This window comes from Montipora foliosa, chromosome 9 (assembly GCF_036669935.1).
Source record: "Montipora foliosa isolate CH-2021 chromosome 9, ASM3666993v2, whole genome shotgun sequence".
NCBI lineage: Eukaryota > Metazoa > Cnidaria > Anthozoa > Scleractinia > Acroporidae > Montipora > Montipora foliosa.
In genome coordinates, this window is record NC_090877.1 from 49,758,167 (window position 1) to 49,783,287 (window position 25,121).

The 25,121-nt window shown below is 39.3% G+C and overlaps 1 protein-coding gene across 2 annotated transcripts in view; it reads left to right on the plus strand.

The window, feature by feature from the left end:
- LOC137972055 (4-aminobutyrate aminotransferase, mitochondrial-like) overlaps positions 1 to 25,121 on the plus strand; it is a 31,596-nt gene extending 6,475 nt beyond the window's left edge. Inside the window, exons 1-17 of one of the 2 annotated variants that reach the window (XM_068818863.1) lie at positions 316 to 346; positions 1,024 to 1,133; positions 4,227 to 4,256; positions 4,698 to 4,815; positions 6,762 to 6,811; positions 8,364 to 8,444; positions 9,150 to 9,242; positions 13,153 to 13,215; positions 14,181 to 14,244; positions 17,633 to 17,781; positions 18,443 to 18,524; positions 19,087 to 19,142; positions 20,494 to 20,555; positions 20,968 to 21,073; positions 22,004 to 22,150; positions 22,677 to 22,788; positions 24,031 to 24,296. In XM_068818863.1, coding sequence (XP_068674964.1) covers positions 1,047 to 1,133; positions 4,227 to 4,256; positions 4,698 to 4,815; positions 6,762 to 6,811; positions 8,364 to 8,444; positions 9,150 to 9,242; positions 13,153 to 13,215; positions 14,181 to 14,244; positions 17,633 to 17,781; positions 18,443 to 18,524; positions 19,087 to 19,142; positions 20,494 to 20,555; positions 20,968 to 21,073; positions 22,004 to 22,150; positions 22,677 to 22,788; positions 24,031 to 24,152 — 1,422 coding nt within the window. In that variant the 5' untranslated portion in view covers positions 316 to 346; positions 1,024 to 1,046 and the 3' untranslated portion in view covers positions 24,153 to 24,296. Of the gene's footprint in view, positions 1 to 315; positions 347 to 1,023; positions 1,134 to 4,226; positions 4,257 to 4,697; positions 4,816 to 6,761; positions 6,812 to 8,363; positions 8,445 to 9,149; positions 9,243 to 13,152; positions 13,216 to 14,180; positions 14,245 to 17,632; positions 17,782 to 18,442; positions 18,525 to 19,086; positions 19,143 to 20,493; positions 20,556 to 20,967; positions 21,074 to 22,003; positions 22,151 to 22,676; positions 22,789 to 24,030 lie in introns of those variants that run through there. The other variant, XM_068818862.1, reaches the window with a different exon arrangement.

The following is a 25,121-nucleotide window of genomic DNA, read 5'->3' on the forward strand; positions in this document are numbered from 1 at the left end:
TGTTGGAAACTTTTCAGTTCTCTGCAAGAGACAATAAGTGCAAGGATCATGTCTCCATTTCATTGATAAGCTGCACTTCATATGATTATGTCTATTTATTTTGAACACTTAAACAAAGTAGTCTTTTGTAGAGAATTGTTTCAATGAGCAGAGTTGTTCTTCCAGTAATGCAAAAATCCTTAACTCCCAAAACAGCTCTAGATAGTTCTTTGTTTCCTTGGCAATCTGAAAATTCTGCCTGCTTATTAATAAGACTGAAAGCTCACTTGACAGAATTTATTTGAAGGGAGGGTCAAAATCTGGGGACAGAAGTATGTCAACTTGTTGGTGAAGTCGAAACTTTAAGGTCTGTCATGTAGTTATTTTCTCTGTAATGGCTGTCAGTAGTCACCTTGCAGTTACACATGTAAAATATCTTTGTCAACGAATTATAAGTGCAGTGGGTTGTGTTAACGTATATAGACAAGACTCTTTGATAGCCAATCTTTGAGTGGTCGCATACGAGAGCTTAAAAACAAGGGGAAAGTCCGGTTGGGTAATCCTAATGGTGGTAGAGGTTGCGTTAACAAATTTATAGCTTTTATTACATAATGCATTATGCCATAGTGATACAATTGGACTTCACAGTCTTTGGCTGTAAATGGGACTACAGTTATTGGGTGCACCCTAGCACAAGGAAGGGTGGCAGCAACAGACCCTGTGAGTGACTGTATGGGGATGGCAGCAACATCCTGGTGATGCAACTAATGAGGGTGGCAGCAACACACCCTGAGCAATGAAGGGGGTGGTAGTGACACACCTGGCAATGCAACAAATGCGCATGCAGCGACACGTGTCAGTAGCATGTGCGCGAAGTGGCACTGATTGAGCATTCAGCTGATCGCTTATGAGAGTGGTCGCTTAGAGAGCTTCGACTGTAATCATGTGCGATATATGATTATTGTATCAAGTTACCTTAATTTGCTTGGCAGCAATAAAATTCACTGAAGGAACTTATCAGTAGGGTACTTTATTTTACCATAGTGTTACACCGACAGAAGACAGTCATGGTAGTACATCACTCCATGGATTCAGTTGTACAGGAATATGACAGACCAGTGGTGAAAACTCCAATTCCTGGTCCACGCTCCAAGGTACAACATTATGTTGGCCATTAGGGATACCATTATAATAAGTAATTTTTTAGAATTACTACCAAAAGGGCCACATAAGGGCCACATGTTAGAAAACTGTTTATTTAGGTTAATGTGTTATCCTTGTTAAATGAAGTATTGTATGGTATTGTAAAGGTGACTAGAACTTATTGACATTAGGGCCATTTATACGGGAGAAAATAAGACGCGTCTTAGCTAAGACGCGTCTTAGATAAGACGCGAACTGCTCGTATAAATGGTACAAAACAAGCGTTCGTGTCTTATTTTAGACGCGACTTACATAAGACGCGTCTTATCTTGGAACAGAATTTTAGGCTGTTCTAATTTTGTCCGCGTCTTAAATAAGACGTGAACTTCCTCGTATAAATGGGTTTGCATCCTAAATAAGACGTGAACTATAAGTGCGCATGCCTGTCATATGCGTGTCATTTCGTTGACAAGTCACCCAGGCTAACAAAATGGCTTCCCAGTCAGCCTCAAAAACACCAACAAAACAGAGAAACTCGTGGACTTTGGTGGAGGAGAAAGAGTTCCTCATCCTTTGAACTATAAGTAACATGTCGTTATCGCACCAATCAGTCGATCGCTTTCTTCCGACTCGTCTCGGATTTCTGTTATATTCTTTGAAGGCAACGTCAAGTTTTTGAATTTTGTTCCACAGCACGGTCTTTACAAGAAAAGAGGACTTCTCAAAAGAGAAAAAACATCTCTTAAGAATTCTCTTCCTTCTTAAAATGACGGCACGCTTTTGTTTCTTGCTACAGCGAGCCATCTTGGATCTTTACCAAAGTTATTGCTTTTAACGGCATTGCTAATGGCAACTTCGCATGTAAATGAGGCTGTATCAAAACTAAGATGCGAACCTCACGCGAACCATTTATACGAGATTTCGCATCTTATTTAAGACGCGTCTTAGCTAAGACGCGTCTTATTTTCTCCCGTATAAATGGCCCTATTGACTTGCTTTAAAAGGTGGTTGGTATTTTTCCATTCAAAGGACCAGCATTTCATTTAAAAGCATGATACTTTTAATTATTAAATCCAGTGGACAGTACATTAATAATGATTCAGAACTAAAAGTAGAGGTGCAACTGTCTTCTTCCATGCAATTTACAGTCAATGTATTCCATGTTCATGTAGCCAAGACACAGTACCTCAATCGTTAGAATTTATTGTTCTAGACCCAATGTGATTCAAGTAGGTAAAAATTCACACACTTTTGCATACATGTACATGTATGCACCCTAGAAGCCAAATCTAACATTGAATGTTGGAATATAGTGTTGGTGAATGATGATCGCTTACTTTTACCCACAGGGATTGGATTCAAATGCACACAATTAAATGGAATATCAGGCACTACCTGCTCACAATTTCATAAGACCTAGAAAGCCTGCACTCACATTTAGACACATACATTTATATGCACTTAACCTTTATTTCACACTAAATTGAAAGTTCCCCTCTGATAAAAAAATATCACTTTTTTTTTCTTCAGATTTTGAAAGTGTTTCCTTTTTTAACATCTGACTGGTAAAATTTTGAGCTTTGATTTTTATCCAAAAGCCGTTTACTTTGAGTGTAAGTTAGCCTGTGTACAGACCTCCCCTCCCCTCAAAAAAAAATCGGAGAGGAACGGTCTGTGATTTACCGTTGATAATCGTGTTCCATACCACGTGATTTTTCCTGGAATGTGTAGAAAATGATTTGATTGGTTATTACCCATCGATCATTAAATCATTGAAACAACGAGTTTTGATTGGCTTTTATTTTTATTTCTCCACATCAACACCGTCACCGTGAGAGATTTTACGATGAGTTCGTTCGTGTGTACTTTGAGCACAGTACAAAATACGAATAAAAATCTTTTTGATCGTCAAAGAGGTTTTTCTTTTAAAGTACGAGCGGAATTGTTATCTATGGAGTGTAAAGTGGAAATCGATTCGACGGACATTTGTAGGAATTGTCAGCGCAAAAGAAACAAAAGTGCTCTTCACGAGGTGAATATAGCACTATTCAAAAGATTGTCCACTCGAAAACCATTCTCAAGTACAATCTACAAAGCGTGATGCCATGGAAGATTTGAGAATGTACACACCGAGGAAAATAACAGCTCATCGGCAACGATCTGTCCTGTTTTGAAGATCAGAGCCGTACCTGGTTGGAAGACTTGCGAATATATCCTCTCCTTTGAAGAGTGCTTTTATGCTATAAAGCCAAGGTATCTTAAAACTATCGGAGACGCTCTTCGATGCACGTTTGAAATCTACCTCATTGACCACCATTTTGAGAATTTAGCTCCAAACGAAATATGAGCCACGCAAATTTTGGTCCGCGTAGATTACTAAATAATGTATGCAAAATTATTCCGGAACACGATTACTAACGGTAAATCACAGACCGTTCCTCTCCGATTTTTTTTTTGAGGGGAGGGGTGGTCTATACACAGGCTAAGTGTAAGTTTTATAAGATTTCTCGGTCTGCCATTACTCATGTTCAAAACTGACCAATTGGACCTCAGAGGGTTGGATTCAGGGGAAAGTGACATCAAAGGCACACTACCTTATAATTTCAGCGTGTGAATGCAGCTTATTGTAAATGCAAAATGCGAGTTTAAATGTCTGAAAGCCCAAAACTCCTGTGCTGCATATTAATTCTGTGGCGTACACACACATTGCATTCTTTAACTAGTGAGCCTTTGACATCGTTTTCTCCTCCATCCAGCTCTCTCAAGAACTTAAAGTTAGTAATGGCAGACCATTGACTAGGAAAATTCCAGTTAAAATAAACAGGTGTCTTTTTGAAGTCAAGGCTTAAAACTTTGGTCGTTTAGTGTTTGGTTATTAAACATACATGTAGTTTTGAAATCCAAAGGAAAATAAGAATTGAGTTTTTGGTCACAGGGGCACTTAAGATTAGCTTTGGTAATTTGATATTCCTGAATAAAACTACTGATTGGAAATTCAGAGTAGATTCAGGCAGCAATGTAGTTCAGACAATGTGAGCCATGAAAATAAAAATACTAGACTAATTAAGTAATATCCAATCTCATTATTATTTATGTTATTGTAGGAGCTGCTCAATGAGTTGTCCCAAATTCAGGTAAGCTTTTTTTAAATTAAAAATTTAAGATGAAACAAATTATTAGGGTTAGGGTTATCGCCAATCATGTATTTTCAGTTTGACTGCATTACCAACCTACATTTTCTAACTGTAATGGTTTTTCTAACTGTAATGTAATTAAGAAAGTCATTATAAAGCTTTTTGGGTAATGCCCTTCCTCAGGGCCACAAAATATTAACATTAGCTTTGCACTCGAAAATCAATTTTATTTATTAACTGTGCACACTCAGTAAAATAATAATTATAATTGCAAAAAACCTCGGAAAATCTCTTCAAGGTTGCAAAGAAAGGTGCTCATGATGACTGCATGAGTAACTTAAATTTGCCAAAATTAGGTCTAAGAATGTCTGTGAAACTGTTCTGTGCATTTTTTAGTTACATGTACATCTCAAAGTGTTGGTTGATTTTCATGATCTACAGCTGACCAAAGGGATGTCTTATTTTGTTGATTATGAAAACAGTAAAGGGAACTACATTGTTGATGCAGATGGCAATGTCTTACTGGATGTTTTCCAGCAGATTGCATCGCTTCCTTTAGGTTTGTGGAAAAATATTTCTTTTACATGTTTTACTGTAGTCATCAAGTCCAGAATGTCAGAAATCACCTAGTATTCCTTGTCAGTCTGGTTAATCAGTCATTGTCCCATTAACCCTTTGACGCCTAAACTGGCCAGACTTAGTATTTTACTCTAACGCCAGACGATTTTACTCGTCAATGGGGAACCCCCAGGAGTCAATGGGTTATAAAGCTAGGGTTTTAGGATTTGGCTGACTTTTTTGGTTTTCTCGGAGGGAAAGAATCACGTTTAAAAGTACTTGTGAGCTGCCACTCTTGTTTGTTTGCTTTATTTTTATTTTGTTTTATTAGGGTAAATTTCCTCTGTGTGTTCAATATCATTTTTATTTTCAGGACTACAGTATGGTGTCCATGATCCGTGAGAAAAAAGGATAAACTTGAATATCTTACCTGAATCAAAACGCCACAAACTAAAATATTCCCTGAAGATAGCTTTTTCTTTTCTTGCGATAATGTTAAATTGGCATTAGTTCCAAACTGAAGTATTTCTCTTGAAATTCGAAAAAAGGTGAACGTAATTCCAAGCCCTTCGTCTGCAAATTTGGTCCTTGCTCTGCGAATCATGTAAGCAGCCCAAAAAAATACCTGTGAATCCCGATAATTTCTGTACGAACATGGCCAGTTATTTATTCTTTGTTATCCTCGATATATCTCAGCTACAGTCATATTGGATGTCGTTGTGAGTAGAGAATCTGCTTTTATTTTCAGTTGCATGACCGTCTCCCAACACAAGCTCCATTATAAGACCGTATAGGTATTCCAGACATACAAAAGAAGTTAACGCATTCATAAACATGTATAAAGAAGATGTTGAAAATAGTCAGTTAAAGCAAAGACCTTTTCCATTTATCAAAGGGTTTTCTTTATCTGCTTTGCGAGATTTAAGTTCTCTGGGGTTATAAGTATTACAAGTCGCGGACCAAGGACCCCTATGTGGAAATAGTTGATATTTTTCAAGAGTCAATAAAACAAAAGTTTAAAAGCCTGCAGCAAATTCATTCCCAACCACAAAAATTAGTTTATCTGTAAATCTGTTCTGCAAAAAAACATGTGTCCCGTTGTGTTTTATCTTTACACAAGGCAAGTTAACATGACCATTTAAGTCAAGGAACCGCAAAAGTAGAGACTTTTTAAAAAGACAAATTCACATGCACAATCACCGATAGCAGGAAAGCCAAAATTTTGTCATGTGAAAGAAGAATAAGAAAGACATCATTGGACACATTTGTTTTTAGTGGTATTTTAGTTTACGAGGAAATATAGCATCATATACGGAAAAGTCACAGACCAAGGATCTCGCAGAACAAGGACACCATACTGTATTCAAATTCCATTTTATGAGAGAGGCTAACAACTAACTAACAACTGCCTGCAAAACACTACTGACCAGACTAGCTACTAGTCGTTAACTATGTTAAATTTCGTTTAACTATATTTAATTTAGTTGCAGCAAAGCTAAAATTGTGATTACGGCACTGAAAGAGCCATATAATATATTTGAAAGCTTGGATTTAAGTTTTCAAAAGCAGCTCAAGGCCTCACAGTTTATTTAGTTATCAGCAATACAATACCTTATCAATGGAGTGATAACTTAAATTCTAGACAAAACGTCACTTGATGCCCCAATCGTCCTCTAGTGATAAAGCGGCAAGAAGTAAACAATTTTATGGTAAATATTATAGCAGCAATAATTTCTCAACAACAGCATTGCAAAATTATTTGAATTTTTAAAAAGCACGTACATACCAGTCCTGATAAATGGTCCATTCAAACTGAAATGCAGTCGCATGAAAGACAAGAGTGTATGGGCGACTTTTCCCTAGGTCACAGTGATATTAAATTTATTTTGTTGATAGAAGCCATGAGCTTTTGAGAGTGCTATGAAATGCCCTATTGTTATTTTTTAGGTTATAATCACCCTGCTTTACTTAAAGTTATGCGAGATCCAAAGACTACAGTAAGAGTTTAATTTTTTTTAACTTTTTCATTCATGTAATAATTAAGAAGACTATTACATAAAGACCAGAATGTTACTTGAAGCTGTAGTTGAAGGTTGTGGAAGAATTGGTCCTGCGGTTATAATCAAATGTTGACATGTGTCAGATTGTTTATTAATTTTAATGGTAGATTGTATCAAGGGTTGTTTGGTATAAAATTAATAGTCCTGACAAGGAGTCCAGTGTCAGTGTTAAGCTTGGTGTGGGAAGCATGGTACTAGATTCAAGGATGCTAGGTTATGGTTAGGGCAGATATGTCCAGAAATGCAAGGTTCACTCAGATTTCAATAAGCATCACAAAGTGTCCGCTATTCTGTACTGGTATCACTTGTGTCTTGGAATACTGCAGACAATTAACAACATCACGAAGTGTCCCCAAATGCTGCTTTGATCCTCAAGTAAGGATAAACAGCTGCATTTACCCTGGCTGAGATAGCGCTATAACCTTTACGATCGGTGTTGGATGTCAAAATTGTGCATGTATCTACATGTAATTACCTGCATTTCTGGACACAAGTGCAGAAGTTAGGAAGCGGACTTCTACATTCAAACTTTCAATGAAAAAGGCTCAACTGCTTGGCAGTATTGCTGCCTTCCTGTGGGGTTATTTCCCTTTATTTTGCTCCCTGGGTTGCAAATTGTTAAATTACCGGGTGCACATGTAAGAAAGGGTCTTGACAAACTGCGAGCCAGCAAACCATGCTAGTCACGCGAATCATGCATGTTGACTCACATTTAAGCTAGTCTAAGCACCCATTTCAAATAGAGGTGCCCTGCAAGCAGTTGGTTTCTCCTACGCTTACCGAGAGAGAAACCACTGCGAGCAACTGTTTGATTTTCCGTTGAGCCTGTGCAAAGTACGTCACACCCCACGTGATGTATTTGACATCACTTTGTCTTATTTTGCGGGAAATCACTACACAGCAGGCTCACCCAACAGCAGCAGTTACGTAGCTGAACACGTGGGCAAGCGCCAAAACAAGTTTGCTAACTCGTTTTATCGGTTAAAATTTTCCTTGGCGCTGGACAGCGGCTCGCAATCACTGTGGTTTCTCTCGTGGGAAGCATAGGAGAAACCAACTGCTTGCAGGGTAAATAGAGGTGATAACAGTATTTAAATCTAACCACCCATTTTAAAATGGTTAGCTTTCAATAACTGCATGGCTCGCCTGTTGACTTGCATGGCTCACAATTTGACTTGCATGGCTATTGTACAACTTCTGTAAGAGAGGGCAAGAGAGCTGACTGATCCACAACAAAATCCACTAATAAAAGGTTCAGCTTTCATTTTAATTCTCCAGCACCACATCAGCAGCCCTAAGTAAGGGACACCAGAACTGGCACCTCATTTCATTGGTAAGGAAGAGAGTGTCAATGCAAGATGCGGTTTTGATTTCGCATCACCCATTGCAAAACTGCAATTTGTCACTGAGAATCAACACACCACTATCAAATGTCTGTAAATAACAAATTCTTAGTGCATTAATCAATCCCTATTATGTTTCTATACAGTCATCCTTTGTCAACCGTGCAGCATTAGGACTGTTTCCACCAATATCATTCCTTCAAGATGTAGAAGAAGCTTTGATGAGTGTAAGTTTTTCTGTCCAAACCTGTACTTTTTTTAGTTTGATATTTGTTCTTGAAGCTTTCAGTTTTCATGTTCTTTCACTTTCAGCAATTTGAAATCCTTGATCTTCGGGGTATAATTAAGATAATGCCAGTACTAGCAGCAGTATTATAAGGCAGCTGCAAGAGCAGTACCAGTTGTAGCTGCTAACAGTAGGGGGCAGCTGCATGGAGTAAAGGCAACAGTTGGCTCTTTGGAAGTAGTAGCTAAGGGGTCTAAGAATCCTGTATCCCATTAATTTTTGGCCTAAATATCCTATATCCCATAATTCCTGTGGTCAATGTATCTCTATAATGCCAGTTCGGTTTAATAAATATCCTGTATCCTGTTAATTTTCCCCCAAAATATCCTGTATCCCTATAATTTCTTACCTAAATATCCCGTATCCTGATAACCCCTAGTATGGCCTTGTTGTTTCTATTTGCAAATTTAGTAGCATTGATAATAAGATATAACCTCTATAATTTTCTGTTTTTACAACAAGTAACTTCTAGTTAAATTACAGATTTATCTTTCTGGTAATGTCTCGCCATTTTCCAAAGTTTACCCGTAGATGTAGTTCACCGTAATTGGACAATTTGTGTTAACTGTTTATGCATCCCATGAATATGCCCTTATACACTGTAGGTGTCTTGTTATTATTATTGATGTTTTACTTTATTGGTAAGGTGGCTCCACCAGGATTGTCAGAGGTTACAACAATGTCTTGTGGGACATGCTCAGTTGAGAACGCCTTTAAGTTGGCATTCATACATTACAAGGTAATTGCATTTCCCAGTGCCTGATGGGTGTAAATCATTGATGCTTAAATGCTTTGTTAGCTTTTTTGACAATCACAGTGTCACTTCATAAATTATTAGGGTACCCTAACCCTAACCCTAACCCTCTTTTTATGTTGAAAACGAGAGCATTTGTAGAGAAAAGCCTAAAAGATGTGTGTATTGCCTTGCTCAATAATTTGGCAATAATGAAAAGAGAAGATGTACTTAATAGAAGTCAGAGAACTAAAATTTGACAAACTTCTTGGATCCATGGAGATTTCTGGGAAATTCTTTACAGTATTGAATTGTCCCTTTGATTCTTTGACTGCAGGGGCGCCATTGGCTGCCGGATCTGCTTGTATTAGCTCTGTCACTTTGTTGTAATACTTCTTGTTTATTTGTACTTGTTACGTGCTAAAATGTGGCTCACCAACTTTCTATTTGGATCATGTCTCCTGGTACAGTCCATGATTGATCCTTTCTACGACCTCGTTAAATTATGGCATTGGATTCCTCAACCAGGTCATGATGCGAACCGCCATCTTGAATTGATCAGATCAGCCACTACTCAAAACCGGCCAATTACATTATACTCCAGTGATGACCTACGCCGTATACGAAGAACTCAACAAAAAGAGCGGCTTTCTCCCGAGACATGGAAACTGATAGGCGAACTAGGGATTAGAAAAAGATATCGCTCAAAGAGAGGGGGAACACACAATCCCAGAACACCCACGCCATCTTGTCCTGACTTAATTGTGCAGTGATAATAATGTCGAACGTGTTGTTCTGGACTCAAGCATTCCTAACGAGTTGAAATGGTTCCCAGACATGATACTAGCAAACGTGCGTTCCTTAAAACCTAAAATAGACGAACTCCAGGTTGTTGTTGATCTGAATAATGCTGGTGTTGTGTGCATTACGGAGACCTGGCTTTGCCCCTCAATCCCGGATGAAGCTGTCAGCCTCGGTGGTTTTTGCTTATTCAGGAGAGATAGACTTTCGTCGAGTGGCAGTGGCGGTGTTGCTGTTTATGTCAGCTTCCGCACTGCCTGCCATAGGATATCAGAGTATGAGATCCCTGAAGTCGAATCTCTCTGGCTGACGATAAGACCGTACCGTCTTCCTCGATCAGTATTGATCATACTACTGGGAATTATTTACCATCCGCGGGACAAAGGCTCGGCCGATAACTTAATCTTGATTGAGCACATGAAGCGAAACACCGAAGCTTTCCTATGCAATCACCCGGACGGCCTTGTCGTAATTTGTGGAGATTTCAACCCGCCAAGCACTGGCATCACTGAGAAACAAGTGAAACGTGCCACTGGTCTCACGCAACTAGTTAAGATTTTGACTAGAGACACAGCATCGCTAGAATGGTGCCTTACTAAAAAACCGAAATTGTTTGCTTCCCCTACTCAAATCCCGAAACTGGGTCGCAGTGACCACTATGCGATGTTGATCAAACCTGAAACCATTGTGCACCAGCGTGCTCGTCTGAAACAACATTTGTACACAAGAGACCAACGTCCTAGTAGAATCAATGAGTTTGGGCGATGGATAACACAATATGAATGGTCTGAGGTCTTGAATCTTAATAATGTTCAAGATAAATATGATCTGTTTTCCTCCATAATTACACATGCAGTCAACCGTTATTTTCCACTGAAAGGTGTCAGGTCCTGCACAAGTGACAAACCCTGGATAACACCTAAGCTGAAAGGGCTCATTGAGAAGCGACAAAAGGCCCTAACTGTGCACGGGAAGGATTCGCAGGTATATAAACACTGGCGCGCAAAAGTGCAATATGATTGCGAGATCTGTAAACGGATACTACAATAACAAGGTAGCAGCACTGAAAGATACGAATGTTCAACGGTGGTGGAAAGAAGTAAAAGGGATTGCACAACGAAAGGACTCGCATGACTGGTTTTATCAGATGTTGAATGATACCATAACCTCCCCGGCTGTACTTGGTCAGCTCTTCAACACATTCTTGACTAATCTTACTGCACACTTCACTCCCCTGGGGACGAGCCCTACGACCAGTGTACTTGATGTCCCAAGGGAATTCCTAGTGGACACTAGAAAGACCTTTAGAGCCCTGAGCCAAGTAAGTTAAACAAGTCTCCTGGACCGGATCTTGTTCCCAACAAGATCTGGAAGGAGTTTGCCTGGGAACTAGCACCTGTCCTTTCGGATATTTACAACACCTCCCTGAGACAGGACGTGGTTCCATCACAACTCAAAGAGTCACAAGTTAGGCCCTGCCTCAAGTGCACACCACCAAAAATTATTAAGAATGATCTCAGACCAATAACTCTTACCTGTCAAGTTGCTAAATTGATGGAGGGCGTTACATTAGATTCAGTATACAACCAAATTATTGATCAATTGGACGATAAGCAATTTTCCCTTCCTGGGAAATCTTGCTCACATGCCATAGTATACTTACTATATCATATCTTAGCCTCAGTAGACAAGGGTGATTGTTTTGTATGTATCTTGTTTTACTGATTTCAGCAAGGGATTTGACCTCGTGGACCACAATGTCCTAGTACGAGAGATGTGTTATCTAGGTGTCCACGAGGTCCAAGTTAGATGGGTGGGGTCCTTCTTGACAGCCAGGTCTCAGAGGGTATCTGGGTAACACAATCTTCCCTGCAGTGACACCACGGGGCGGTATCCCACAGGGAACTAAACTTGCTCCTCTGCTTTTCGCTGTCCTGGTTAATAACCTAGCCAGACAGTGGAACCTAAGAGCTAAATATGTAGATGATTTAACAATAGTTTAGGTAATTCCGAGAATTTCAATGAGCATGCTCCCCGTTATAGCTAATTCTATCAGCACGTTTGCATCACAACACGGTATGCGGCTAAATGGCGCTAAGTGCAAGGACATGCTCATTGACTTCCTCAAATACAAACCCTTTTCTGTACCCCCGATATACATAGATGGCTGGCCTATAGATCAAGTTAATACCCACAAGGTTCTAGGAGTTTATATCACATCGGACCTAACCTCGGGTCACCACTGTGACTATATTGTAAAACGCGCGCACAAGCGGTTATATGCCTTGAGGGTCCTAAAAAAAACAGGACTGCCTGCTCAAGATATCATTCAAGTTTATTGTAGCTTAGTAAGGTCCGTATTAGAATATGCAGCCCCAGTCTCGGCTGGCTTGCCATCCTATTTAGGTGACCTCGTGGAATCTGTTCAAAAAGAAGCACTGAGAATGATTTTCCCGGACCTGAATTACTGCCAGGCGCTGTTTCGAGCGGGTCTGCAGACGCTGTCAGAGCGCCGCAACCAGACCTGTGTACGCTTTATCCAGGATCTACCTGTATCACCCTTCCCGTGTCTGGCAAGCCTGCTTCCCGAACGAACAAGCGTCAACCATGGATTTGGTCTTCGGTCAGGTTCTAGTAGACAGGTCACAAATATCAACAGACTCCAGCGTACAGACAGGTTCATTACTTTCAAGTACACGTAGCACTGCATTGTATTATATTTTGTTTTAGCTTTGCTGACCCCTCTTGTAATTTAGCCTAATGCTACAAGAAGAGTGATTAAACATATCTATCTATCTATCTATTGTACATAGGCCACCTGGAAGATTTTCCTTTTTACAAGCCGAGTGGTTAAAATCTCATTACAGAGGTTTGGCCACATGCATGCATTGGGCTTTCAGACCTTGTGTTTTCCAAACTTAATAAGCTGTATTTAAACACTACAATAATCCATCTGCCTTAAAGCCATAATGAACATGAATACTGTTAAATTGTACGGGGAGCTAACTAGAAAACCTAGGATGGCCCAAACATTACAAGGTATACAATATGGAATTAACTTACCATGCAGTTACAATAAACACTAAAGCAAGTAAACTACATGATTGCTTTTCAGTCAAAGCATCGTGGTAGTGCTGATCCTACACAAGAAGAGTTAGACAGTTGCATGCTCAGTCAGGTGAAGCTAGAATATCATTCTTCAAATTTTAAATTAATGATGTGTTAAGAACAGGTGGGCTTAATTGGTGTTCCTGGTCGAAATATTGCTATGGATTGTGTTAAAAATCTTCAACTCACTTTTTGAAATTATGTAAAAGTTGACATATGACATGACATTTTCTTTACGCAAATTACAAGCCATTATGCCAATCTGTTTAGCTACATGTAACATTTCCTCTAAAGAGCAATGTGTCACAAAAAGTATTAAATATGCTGAAGTTGCAGTCAGGAGTTTGCCATAATATGCAAACAGGCAGAGCACTTGCCACAAGATTACTATTACCATAACATAGAAGAGCTGTCTGTGTTTGCGACAGCAATTCTAAAATAGCTCCACACGCAAACCAATTTGACCATAATTATTTTGACCACCCCATTATTGTTGGCAAGTCAGCTGAATATCACAGAATATCAGAGACTTTTCCTGGAGGCTTGGCATTCAAAGAGAGACCAGAATGCGGAGAATGAACATATAGAAATCCCTGACATTTATGTTTCAGTTGCATAATGTTCGTCATCTTGTGCATTGATCATGTATACTTGTGGTCCCACGCTAATGCAAATGTGAACCATTGAAATAAACCGTGGCTTTTTGTCAAATTCAAAGTGAAGGTGGCTGAAGGTTTTCAGTTGAAGTGTCTTTTAAAACGTTTTTAGTGAACATCGTTTGACGTTCAAAAAAGTCAGTGTCAAAAATTTCTTACGAGTATGTAATTACATATAGAATTGCTCCATCCTTTTTTTAATCTGACAAGTTGTGGCTCTCCTCATGATGAACAACCGTTATCAATGCATTGTGGTAAATGATTAAAAAGCTTCCTCTGCGTGGGTTTTGTTGCGGGAAAGTTTTGTTTCTTGGCAGTACATAAAAGTGTGTTGATATGGATAAAAATAAAAATGTGTACTTTCTGTTTTTTATACCAGTCTCCTGGAACACCTTCTTTGGCAATTTTAGGATTTCATAAAGGATTCCATGGCCGTACCATGGGTAAGATTGCAGCATGTCTATTCTGGGGTTGGGGGTAGGGGGTGAGGGGTAGAGGGTGAGGGGTACAGGGTGGCAAGTAGGAGCTGAAGGGTATTGTTACTCAAACAATGCAAACGTTTACAAAAATGCTAACCTTAGGCCTAAACATTATCTAAAGCATAGTGTTTAGGTTCAAGGTTAGCATTTTTGTAAAGGTTTTGGTTTTTTCAGCTATGGTACCTTTCATCCTCTACCCCTCACCCCTATCCCTCACCCCCAGAATAGTCATGCCAGTAAGAAAATTTATGTTTTGTTGAGAGAAGGGAATTATTGGTGATTAAGGAAGGTAAACTCATCAATTCTATCCAAACTTAAGTTTGGTTTCATTACAAGTAGTGACAATAAAAATGTGACTTTTAAACTGCCACAAAGTTACAGTGTTTTTGTTGTGTGATGGGCAAACATTTTTACTGAAACAAAAGAAAATGTTTGCATAAGAACAAAGGTAAGTCCCTGTTGGATTAGCTTGGAGTATCAACATGGCCACCTCTTCAGCACTGGGCCATTGATCAAACAACTGTAAATGGCCTGATGAAATGAGCAATAAAATATAAAGAACATCTAAGCTGTGTATTAAATTACGATTGCATGTACAGCTATATGTTCACTATTCCTGATGTATGATCCTGATTCTAGGTCAAGAATTAATTCTCTTAGTATTAAAACTAGATAATGATTATAGTGTAATAATATTAAAGAATGGCTTGTATACCTCATTTGACACTGTTTGATCATCCAAGTGTTTTCGTTGGCTAATGTTTGGTAACCTGAGATGAATTCATCTGCAGAGTACAATGCTATTGAAAGTGTCGTCATTGGATGTCATAAGTACTCCTGGCTAATTAAGTTGTTTAAGTATGATTGGTGCTATTCTTAGTTTATTGGCTGGTTGCCAGTAATACAGTATGAATGCTAATATTTAATTAGCTTTAATGACACCATTAATTTTTGTGTCCCCAATTAGTGTCATAAGGCATTAAAACACCTAGACACATAAATAAAGATGGATTGATTGATTTGATAACACTGTTTTTAATAACGTAGTAGTTCATGTCCAAAACCTTGACCAGACAACTAAGTGACCACAGTACCTAACCCTTTCACCCCTGAAGCCTCTCCCATCAATGAATAACATTTTCTGGCATCGCACCGAGTGAAATTTGTTAAGGGTTAATGTTCATGGCTTTCACAGGACATCACATTGGCTTTGTTTGTGCCCTTAACAAAGACATTGTTAATGTTGATATAGACTATTTTTGTATTTTGCATTTTGTGTGATTTTGTACGTAACAAATTTTGAAAATTGTAACTGCACGCGTTGACGAAAATTGGGGCCCCTTTCAGAGTGGCTATTTTGGCAAATTTTGCGAAAATGGCATACAATCGCCAAACTTTGACTAATGTTCCTATGAGGTAACTAAGGAGCGCCTTTCAGAGTGGCAATTTTGGCGGTTTGGGAAATTTGGCGAATATCGCGAAGAATAGCCAAATGGGACCCTTTTGAGAGCGGCGATCTTGGCGAAAATGAAGAATTTGGGGAATCGTTGAAGTGTTAACAATGGTTAAAATGAGATGATGGGAACAACATGGAGTTTTCATAAAACAATTATTCTTGAACAAAAGACTTTCTTTTAATTTAGATGTTTTTGTATGTTTTTCAAGTTTAGTTTCGTCGCCTTCACCTTTATTACCGCCTAGGTTTTTCCGTTTCATCATAGCACCTGGTTTCCCTTTGGAAGCTTTAATTTCAATCATTTTTCCATATGCACCCTTTCCAAAACCTCGTTTGGAATTGGAATTAGTTTTCGGCACCTTTTTCGTTTTTAAGCTAGGATTTGCATAGGTTTGGTGTGGTCGGATTTTTCGGGTTAATCGTAACAGTTAAAGCTAAAGTTCGAGTGCAAAGCAGAGTTTTCGTATCGTTTTCGTATCGAGTTTTTTTGGCGTTCCTTCTAGCCAATTCTACTCGGGCTTGCTGGATATAAAATGATTCTAACCAACTTGCCGTTATGCACCTCGTTGGTTATCTGTCACTTCATATCCAACGTGCCCTCATAGAATAATTGTAAAGTAGACGCATTTTCTTTGTTTTAACGGCGCCCCAACTTGCACAACCCAGGCTTCTCGATGCACTGCCATAATCTGAGACATGTTGTTTTCGGAATAAAACATACGTGTATTATATCTTCTGTATATAAGATGCAATATAAGCTGGATTTTGCCATGGTTGAGACATGTTTCAAGAACGAGACATGCATACACCCTATCACCATACCTGGGCACTAGTGCAAATTCACTGAAGTTTACGTAGAGAACAAAGAATCAATTCAGCTGTTTCAAGATGGTAATTACACAAACTGTGGAATATGAATGGTTAACACTGCCTTAATCGGAGAACTACACATTCAGGCATAGTATCTTTTGCATACATGTATATTTGTTTGTTGGAATGCAATATGACATGGATTTTGTCAGGATTGTGGCAAGGAAACTGTACTGTTATGTGGATAACATGGAGTTGGAGCTTGCCTTGTTATAGTTACAGTGTATATTGAGGCTACCTGAATGGTGTGAGATTGCTCTGGTTGGGTTTCAAGGAAATTATTTGCCCTATTTGCGTGATCCTTTGAATGGGAAAACATTCATGAAAGACCAAAATGGTTTATTATTTCAGCGCACAATTTTGGTAAGTGACTTGACTTTGAGATACTTTGATAGGAACAATCACAAAATGTTTATTTACTCTCTGCAGTAGATGGAGGAAAGACAAAATAAAATAATTTATGTTGTCTAATACTAAGATGATCCAGTGGTATATGTATTTGGTAAGCTGACATGTTGCGTCCACATTGAGCATTAATGCACTGTCTGCACAAAGTATAGTGTGAATTTTCCATGTTTAATTACAACAAGGAGCTTTTCTTGCAATGTGATTGAAATATTGGTCAACAGATTAAGAATTTCTGCCATTGCTGGCATGTTTCCACCAATTCTGCGATTTTTGCCATTTTCGTTCAAATCGCTACTCTGCCACTAAACAAGGAGTGCCTGTTGTAATGTCATTGAAATTTTAGCCAAACTTAGGCGAATTTTGCGAATTGTTGCCATTTTCGCCATTGCGGGAATTTCTGGACATAAGTGGAGTTCGAAGTATGCTTAGATCTGGTAGGGAAAGCTTGATCATGTGAACATTGAAACTTGATGAGTTAGGGTTAGATTAGGGTAGAACTTGATGGGTAATCTAGTAATTTTGTTTCTTGTGGCAAAACGTCTTTGTGAAGTCAGCTTTGAAGTCCAATCATCATGTTCAGCACTACCGATTTTTTATGCTCTGTTGTTGTTTTTACAGGATCTCTTTCTACAACACGGTCAAAAGCCGTGGCAAGAGTTGATATACCTGTATTTGATTGGCCGGTGGCACCATTTCCATATTTAAAGTATCCACTGGACAAACATCATAAAGAAAATAGAGCTGAAGAAGAAAGATGTCTTGAACTGGTAACTGAGTACAGCAAGAATCTCAAAAGTGTGACATTAACTTTTAATTAACCTTCTTTAGTGTGCTCTCGCCGTTCATTAAGAGGCAAATCAGCCATTCTTGACTTGGGGTCCTTGATGTTACAATTATATAGGTTTTGTTGCACTAAAGTGTTGTATGGACTTGTACCCATGATGTCATCAATTGTGTAAGAGTGAGTGAGTGAGTGAGAGTGATTGTAAGAGTATGCAACAGTAGGCCTCTGGGGCATTCTTGAATCCCTTGAAAAATCTTTTAGTGAGGTAGTCTTAGCGACAATGGGCAACTTTCACGATGGCGTCATTTGACTACAACTACCAGAATTCAGTTTGTTCTTTTCTTATTTGAATTTTGTATCCCCAGTGGGGTAAAAATAACACTAGCTCTAATTAGCATGAGACAAGCAAAACCTAAAGGATTCTGGTACTTGTAGTCAAATGGCGTCATCATGCAAATGTCCTATTCAAAAAGGTTTCACGGTTTTATTTTCACAACTTCGTGAGAGTGATAAAGTTAAAATAAGACGAGCTTTGACTGTCAAAGAGGGAAACTATAAATAAACAGTGGTCATCATTCAAATGATATATATATATATATATATATATATATATATATATATATATATCTACTTTTACGCTTCAGACCAAGCAAGCCATTATGGATAGCAACAAAGCTGGAAAACCTGTTGCAGGAATCATTATAGAACCTATTCAGGCAGAGGGAGGTGAGATAAGAGGCAGTGTGTTGCGCTCATTTAATTTCAAAGTAGTTAAAAGCTGGTTGTCTCAGCGCAGTATTAGGAGCCAGTTTGGTTTCGTAACTTCAAGCAAAGTTCATCACACTTAGCTAAAACCACGTGAATGCTTTTTCACTTGACTATCTCAATTTATTTCGTCCAGGCTTTGATAAGGTTGTCCTAGTGAGATATGAAAAAAAAGTACTAGTAAAAGAAAAAACATCCCATCCCCAAAATCTTGAAAACGTGAGAGGTCGTTGTTGGTCACTACCCGCTGACTGTGTCACCTCAAACAGCGTATTTACAAATTGACTGCCATTAAGAGATTTTTTATTGAATTTAGTGCAGTCCTACCAGACAGATGTCTCGGCTTAAAATTCAAGTTACACATTTGTAAAAGTTAGGCGTATTGATGTTATGTAATGATGCAGCTGCACAAGTTTACAAGACACTCACAAACCTCATTGCTCTTTTTATATCACTGCAGAGCAAAGTTGTTCTTTCAAATGTTGGAGATGTTCTCCTGACTTTTAAACTATGTACTCAACAGGTGATAACCATGCAAGTGTGGACTTTTTTAAATCTCTACGAAAGATTTCTAAAGAGGTAGGTACTCAGTCATGACGTTTTCATCGCAGTTTGATAACATTTTCCTTTTGCATTCCACGTTCCTCTTCGAAAACCTAAACTTGCTACCTTTTATATTTCATGTGACCATTTTTGTCGCAACAAACGTTACATTGTATCAATAATAATCCTAACCATCCAACTCTTAAGTTTTAAGACGCAACTTCATTTACATGTAGTTATGTTTGCGTCGTGCGTCAAAAACATCTTCAAGAGTTAAAATTGGATCATTTTACACTGAATTCATTGCCTGTCTTCCCATTGGCCAATGAATTCTGGAAAGCTGTGCGTTGTGTAAATAGGTGTAGGAATTTTCCCTCAGTTGATTGTTGGTATTAATCACATGTTGCAGCTTTGCATGCAAACAGCAACAGCAACATGGCTAGTCAGTTATCTTCTCAATGTTTTCATAAGACAAAGCGTACTACAAACTGTGTGGACAATAACATGATATTATTCTCGGTAACTTAGCTTGACAATGACTAACCGGACCATCACATTGTTTATTATCACATGCATTTAGTTTCAACAACACTGTCGATAGGATGACCTTGTAAATACACCGGAGCAACTCTGGACTATAACTGTATTTGATGCCCGTACAATCACAGCTAGTCATAAGTCGTTGGAACACCCAGCCCTTTCCCCCGTGCAATGTTGGATAGCGCAATGCACCCAAACATTGTAACTGTTTAGTGCGTTTTAGTTTCTAAACAACATTCAAAAGGTGGGAAAGGGAGGGACGCTCGATTCATTTCGTCAGTGTACCAACAATGTGTCAGTGATTGTAGCTGCTTATAACCAAAAGCTATCCTTGTAAACTACAGTTCGATCCACCGCGCACCGGTAGCTCAGTTGGTTGAGCACCGGGATGTCACGCGGGAGGTCGTGAGTTCAACTCTAGCCGGACCAAGACTCAGGGTCTTTAAATAACTGAGGAGAAAGTGCTGCCTTTCAGTAATTACATCTGCAAATGGTTAGACTCTCTAGTCCTCTCGGATAAGGACGATAAACCGTAGGCCCCGTCTCACAACCCTTCAATGTTCATAATCCTGTGGGACGTAAAAGAACCCACACACTTGTCGCAAAGAGTAGGGCATGTAGTTCCAGGTGTTGTGGTCTGTGCTGTATCATGGTTGGGAGGGTAAAAGGGCGCACTTAATTTGGAGCCTCGCTCTGTTGTGCGACCCCCACCACAGCCTGTTTCTGTGTTGTGGTGAAAGCGATTAAATTAAATAAATAAAAAATAAAATAAATGACAGCTTTTCATTTTTGTCAGGTATGTACGTGATACAAAAGGTGATAGTTACTAGAATTATTCTGTTCGCAGTTAGATGTACTATTAATTGTGGATGAAGTGCAAACAGGCTGTGGTAGTACTGGGAAATTCTGGTGAGTGACGAGTTATCATTCTCGTGTCGTCTCATCCGAATTCATAAATATATCGTCGAAAAAATAGGCAATTGTGCGCCTTTTTCGGTAAAATATTTGGCCCACCGAGTATTCTCGATTTTGGTTGGAAAGGAACGTGTAAACTCGTTTATGTTAATTACTTGACCGTAATTAAATTGTTAAGAAAGCTACCGAAGGAATGACAAGACTTATGTAACAGTGAAAGTTTGGTATCAAGTTGGAAAATGGTGATTTTATACCCAAAAGATGTACTAAAATCTCACAACGCCCCCCCCCCCCCTCTCTCTCTCTCTCTCGCACCTCATGGTATTATGAGTTATGACTCCTTGTTTGTCTAGTTGAATTTGTGGCCCGTTATATACTCATACGAACAAGTCAAACTTTCTGGCAGGGCTCATGAGCACTGGAGTCTTGATGATCCTCCAGATATTGTGACCTTCTCGAAGAAGATGCTGATTGGGGGTTTCTACCACAAACCAGAAATTCGTGTACAGCAGGTGAGTAAGCGATAGCAGCATGGGATGGATAAATTAGGTGCTTTGACCTGTCCAGCTGAGATCAGTTCCTTGTGCTGCTGCGAGTCTCAGGTTTGGCTGAGTTTGTTGGGTCTTTTCTCGTTACCAGCTTTTCCCCTGGGTATTTCGGTTTTACCCTATCGTCCTGAAGTTGAAGAATCAAACATCGAAGGGGCAAGTTTGAATCAAAACAAAGTCGATTAAGTCCAATAGCGGCAAAACCGAAAAGGTTACCGGAGAAAAACCTCTCTAATGCCCAAGGTGATTTTACAGAATGTGGGAATGAAACTGTATTTGTCCAGCTCCGTCAGAATTTCCTGTTGTATATTTCCTGAAGGTTTCACCTTTTTAATATGTAACAACCTCAACCCTGATATGACGTTCGGCCCGGGAATCAAACCCAAGCCAATTTGGTCTAATCCTAACCCTAACCCTAAACCTGGAAGGAGAGGGCTCTCACCATTTCGCTAACTCATACTACCCCGTTGTTGTCATAAACCAACGCTTGTATTAACTTCGTTACTATGATTTTATCATTTATTGTGGTATTCCCTCGGTTTTATGTGCGAACCATTGGTGATTTGATTGCAGTTGTCACAGCGGTATTTTTGGCAGCTCTTCGCCACTGCAAGTCGCATCTAAAGAAAGGCTAAAGGCTAGGCTTTGGTGCAAATCCTGGCAATTTGGCGTCGACGATTTATGCTCAAATGACCGCTAATTTTCTCACGGGAACAATCGGACATAAGTCTTCTGACAGCTATCAATGTTCTTGTATGGAAGATTATTCGTTGCTCTTTCGGCGGGGATAATTTGTTCTCGTTTTGAAACTGAAATAAAAGCTCACCTTTTGAGATCAAACACAAGACAAGGTCCAATTACCTTAATATAAAAGTGATTTTCATTATGTCATAGCCAATGCGCATTTTTAACACGTGGATGGGTGACCAAAGTAAGCTACTTCTTCTGAAAGAAGTCGTAAAAGTTATCCAAGAAGAAGGCTTGCTGCACAAAGTAAAAGAGGCTGGTCAAGTATTGCTCATTGGTTTGGAAATTATTCAGGTACTATCTTTGATTTCCTTTGTCGGTTTGATTTTCATGTTAGTCTTAACCCCTGCCAATTGGAAAGATCGGTCGGATGCTTCAATCATTGCTGTACATGTACCCCTGGTGAACTCAGTGAACTAACCCTAACCCTAACTCTTAAGTGTCAAGTCGTCTTGCGCTGGGGGACTGACTGAGTTCACTGAACTTAGAAAAAAATCAAACGTTGGTTTGTGGAGAGAGGGAAACCTCCCGGAGCAGAGTAGAGAAGCAACAAACACAACCCACAAATGACGCCGAGTCAGGGAATCGAACGAGGGCCACATTGGTAGGAGGTGAAGGCTCTCGTGGGGCTCTCAGCACTGCACCAGCCCTGCTTTGGGGATAGTCATAAAATCAATGCTTTGCCTAAAATACACTAACCTGCACATGGTTGCAAGTGACCCCAATATGGAGGAATTGGAATAAAGGCCTCAGCTGCTTTGTACATTTGCTGATTCACAAAGGCCTGTCCAAGTTATGGTACATCTGATTTATTCTGTAGGATAAATATCCCGGCTTATTTTCTCGCGCTCGAGGCGAAGGAACGTTCTGCGCGATTGACTGTCATAATCCAGAATCCAGGATGGAGTTTCTTTCAAGAATGAGATCCATGGGTAAGTGAGTGAGCAAGTTAATCGGTCGGATATATGTACGAGCGATTGTTCGAAGTTTACAGTTAAGACAAACCTCAGTCAGTCTTTCATTCCCGTGTTGCACCGTCGTTATTAGGGAGCTTTAGCAACGACGACGGGAACGGCAACGAGAACGTCATGTAAAAACATAAATTCACGTTATTGCGATCACATCGCGACTATTCCAAGCCTTTTAATATGACAAAGGTGTTTCAGTCCCTCAGGAATGAAACCGTTACGAGCGGCGCTTAATTTAGGGGAGAAAAATGAAAATTTATCTCCAGGCGCTGACGTTCGCCATAACACTTCAAACTTGGTAATTTCACGTTGTTGCTTTGCTGACGACGGCGAAGAAATGGACAAAAATGAAAAACGCACGTGCAGGGCGTGCAAAGCTATTGTTTTTGCCCACTAAATATGCAAATTTATGACGTTCTCGTTGCCGTCGCCGTTGTCGTTGCTAAAGCTCCCTATTATCCGAACCAGTTGTAACGTGCCAAGCAAGAATTACAATGCGATCGAATTGTCATAAATTACGTTGCCGCATGGTCACAAGTTGTTTTTGCAAAAAGAGCGAGTTTCAATCGAGTGTCGTAAAACCAAAAGCAAAGTTATTACTTTGGCCAATCAAAAAGGACGGAGACAATCCAGTAAACCAATCAAAACTCGAAGTAATTACACTTAGCCGACACAAAGCGCGCAAGCCACGATTGGTTTTGGTTTCACTTCTGACTGGTTGTAAAAATGGCGCGAGAACTTTGAACCAATCACTGAGTGAAGTTATATAAAACTAATGCAATAGACCATTTTCGAATTCTTACGGCTGGACTGGATCTATCATGAAATGGAGGCTAATGCGGGTAAATCTTTTCACGCACAAATTAATTTGCCCGCATTAGCTTCCATTTCATGCTAGATCCAGTCCAGCCGTGAGAATTCGAAAGTGGTCTATTCGCTAGTTACTTTCGACACTCAATTAAAAACCGCTCAATGAAACCAACTGCACGTGATTTGACTGGTTGAGGGTGGTACTGTATAGAAAATTCGACATCGACGCTTCTAATGGTCTCTATTTTGTCAAAAGACAAGATGCGTATCGCTGCTGCACCAGAGCAAAAACTAAGGATATGCAATATGCAACAGGAAACTAGCATTTAAAAGGAATCACTTGATTGCTGTATAAAAAGTCTATGCTGATATTGCCAGTACTGGATTTTTTTCTAGGAGTGGAGTTGGGAGGTTCAGGGACACACAGCGTCCGCTTCAGACCGTCTCTTACATTCTCACCTAAAGATGCAAACGTTTTGCTTGAAGTTATGGAGAAAGTAGCGTCCGCTATGGCTTGACACCGTTGAAATCTAGCAGTAGTTACCGACATAAAAAATGGGAAGTGATATTTCAAGAGATTCCTGTAGTAGTGGAAGTGACTTTACTCTTACGTGGGCTTAACATGCATTTATTTTTACTGATCGTTTTATTCAATCAAATCTTAACTGTTTAATTAAGGAGAGACCTGCATACGGTCACTAGACGTGTCGTAAACGGGCGGTTTGCCAACGTACTGATCCAAGTCATTAGCAAACTGTTCTCTTGGGAAACGACCTTCATTTCCGCTGGCACACAAGAGGTTATAGTCGGTAATCAGTTTCTTGTGGGACTGGGGCTTAATTGGTTTACAAATGTCAATTTATATAGGATACTAATTACGTCTTTGATGACGTGAATTACATTTCACTCCGCGTGAGAAGACATTCCTGAATTTTGAACACCTAACATATTTGGTGTATTGAAAAGTGGTAGTATATGTACTGTGATTAAAATGGTGCGAGAAAAACCGGTGCACCGTTATGTAGGTTATAATTTTTAGGAATTATTATATATGGCTATAAACTACGATGGCACTGCGAAAAAATTAAAAATTATATTAAGTGGCCACATACATCAGGAGGAAACCATAACCGTGATTATGTTAAAGCTTTTCTTTGAGGTGGCATCGTATCTTCGTTTATTTTCTGATCGTAGAGTACCTTATTGTTGCTAGTCAGTAGTGTCTTCGCCGAGCATTTACCCTCCCAATCCTAATATACCTGATATACGGCCTTTTTAAATGTTTTCTGTGGAAGATCAGCTATATGGGATGGTATCTCAATCCAGTCTTACACTAATAAGATAAGTCGTGGTAGATACTGGTTTTGATTTTCAAAACTAGATCTCTTAACTTAAAACTTTCCAGAGGTGCTCAAAGAAATTCAGCGTGTTAGATGGTGCGTTTTTATAATATCGTGCATTAATTAAATTTGATAAAGATTCGTGAT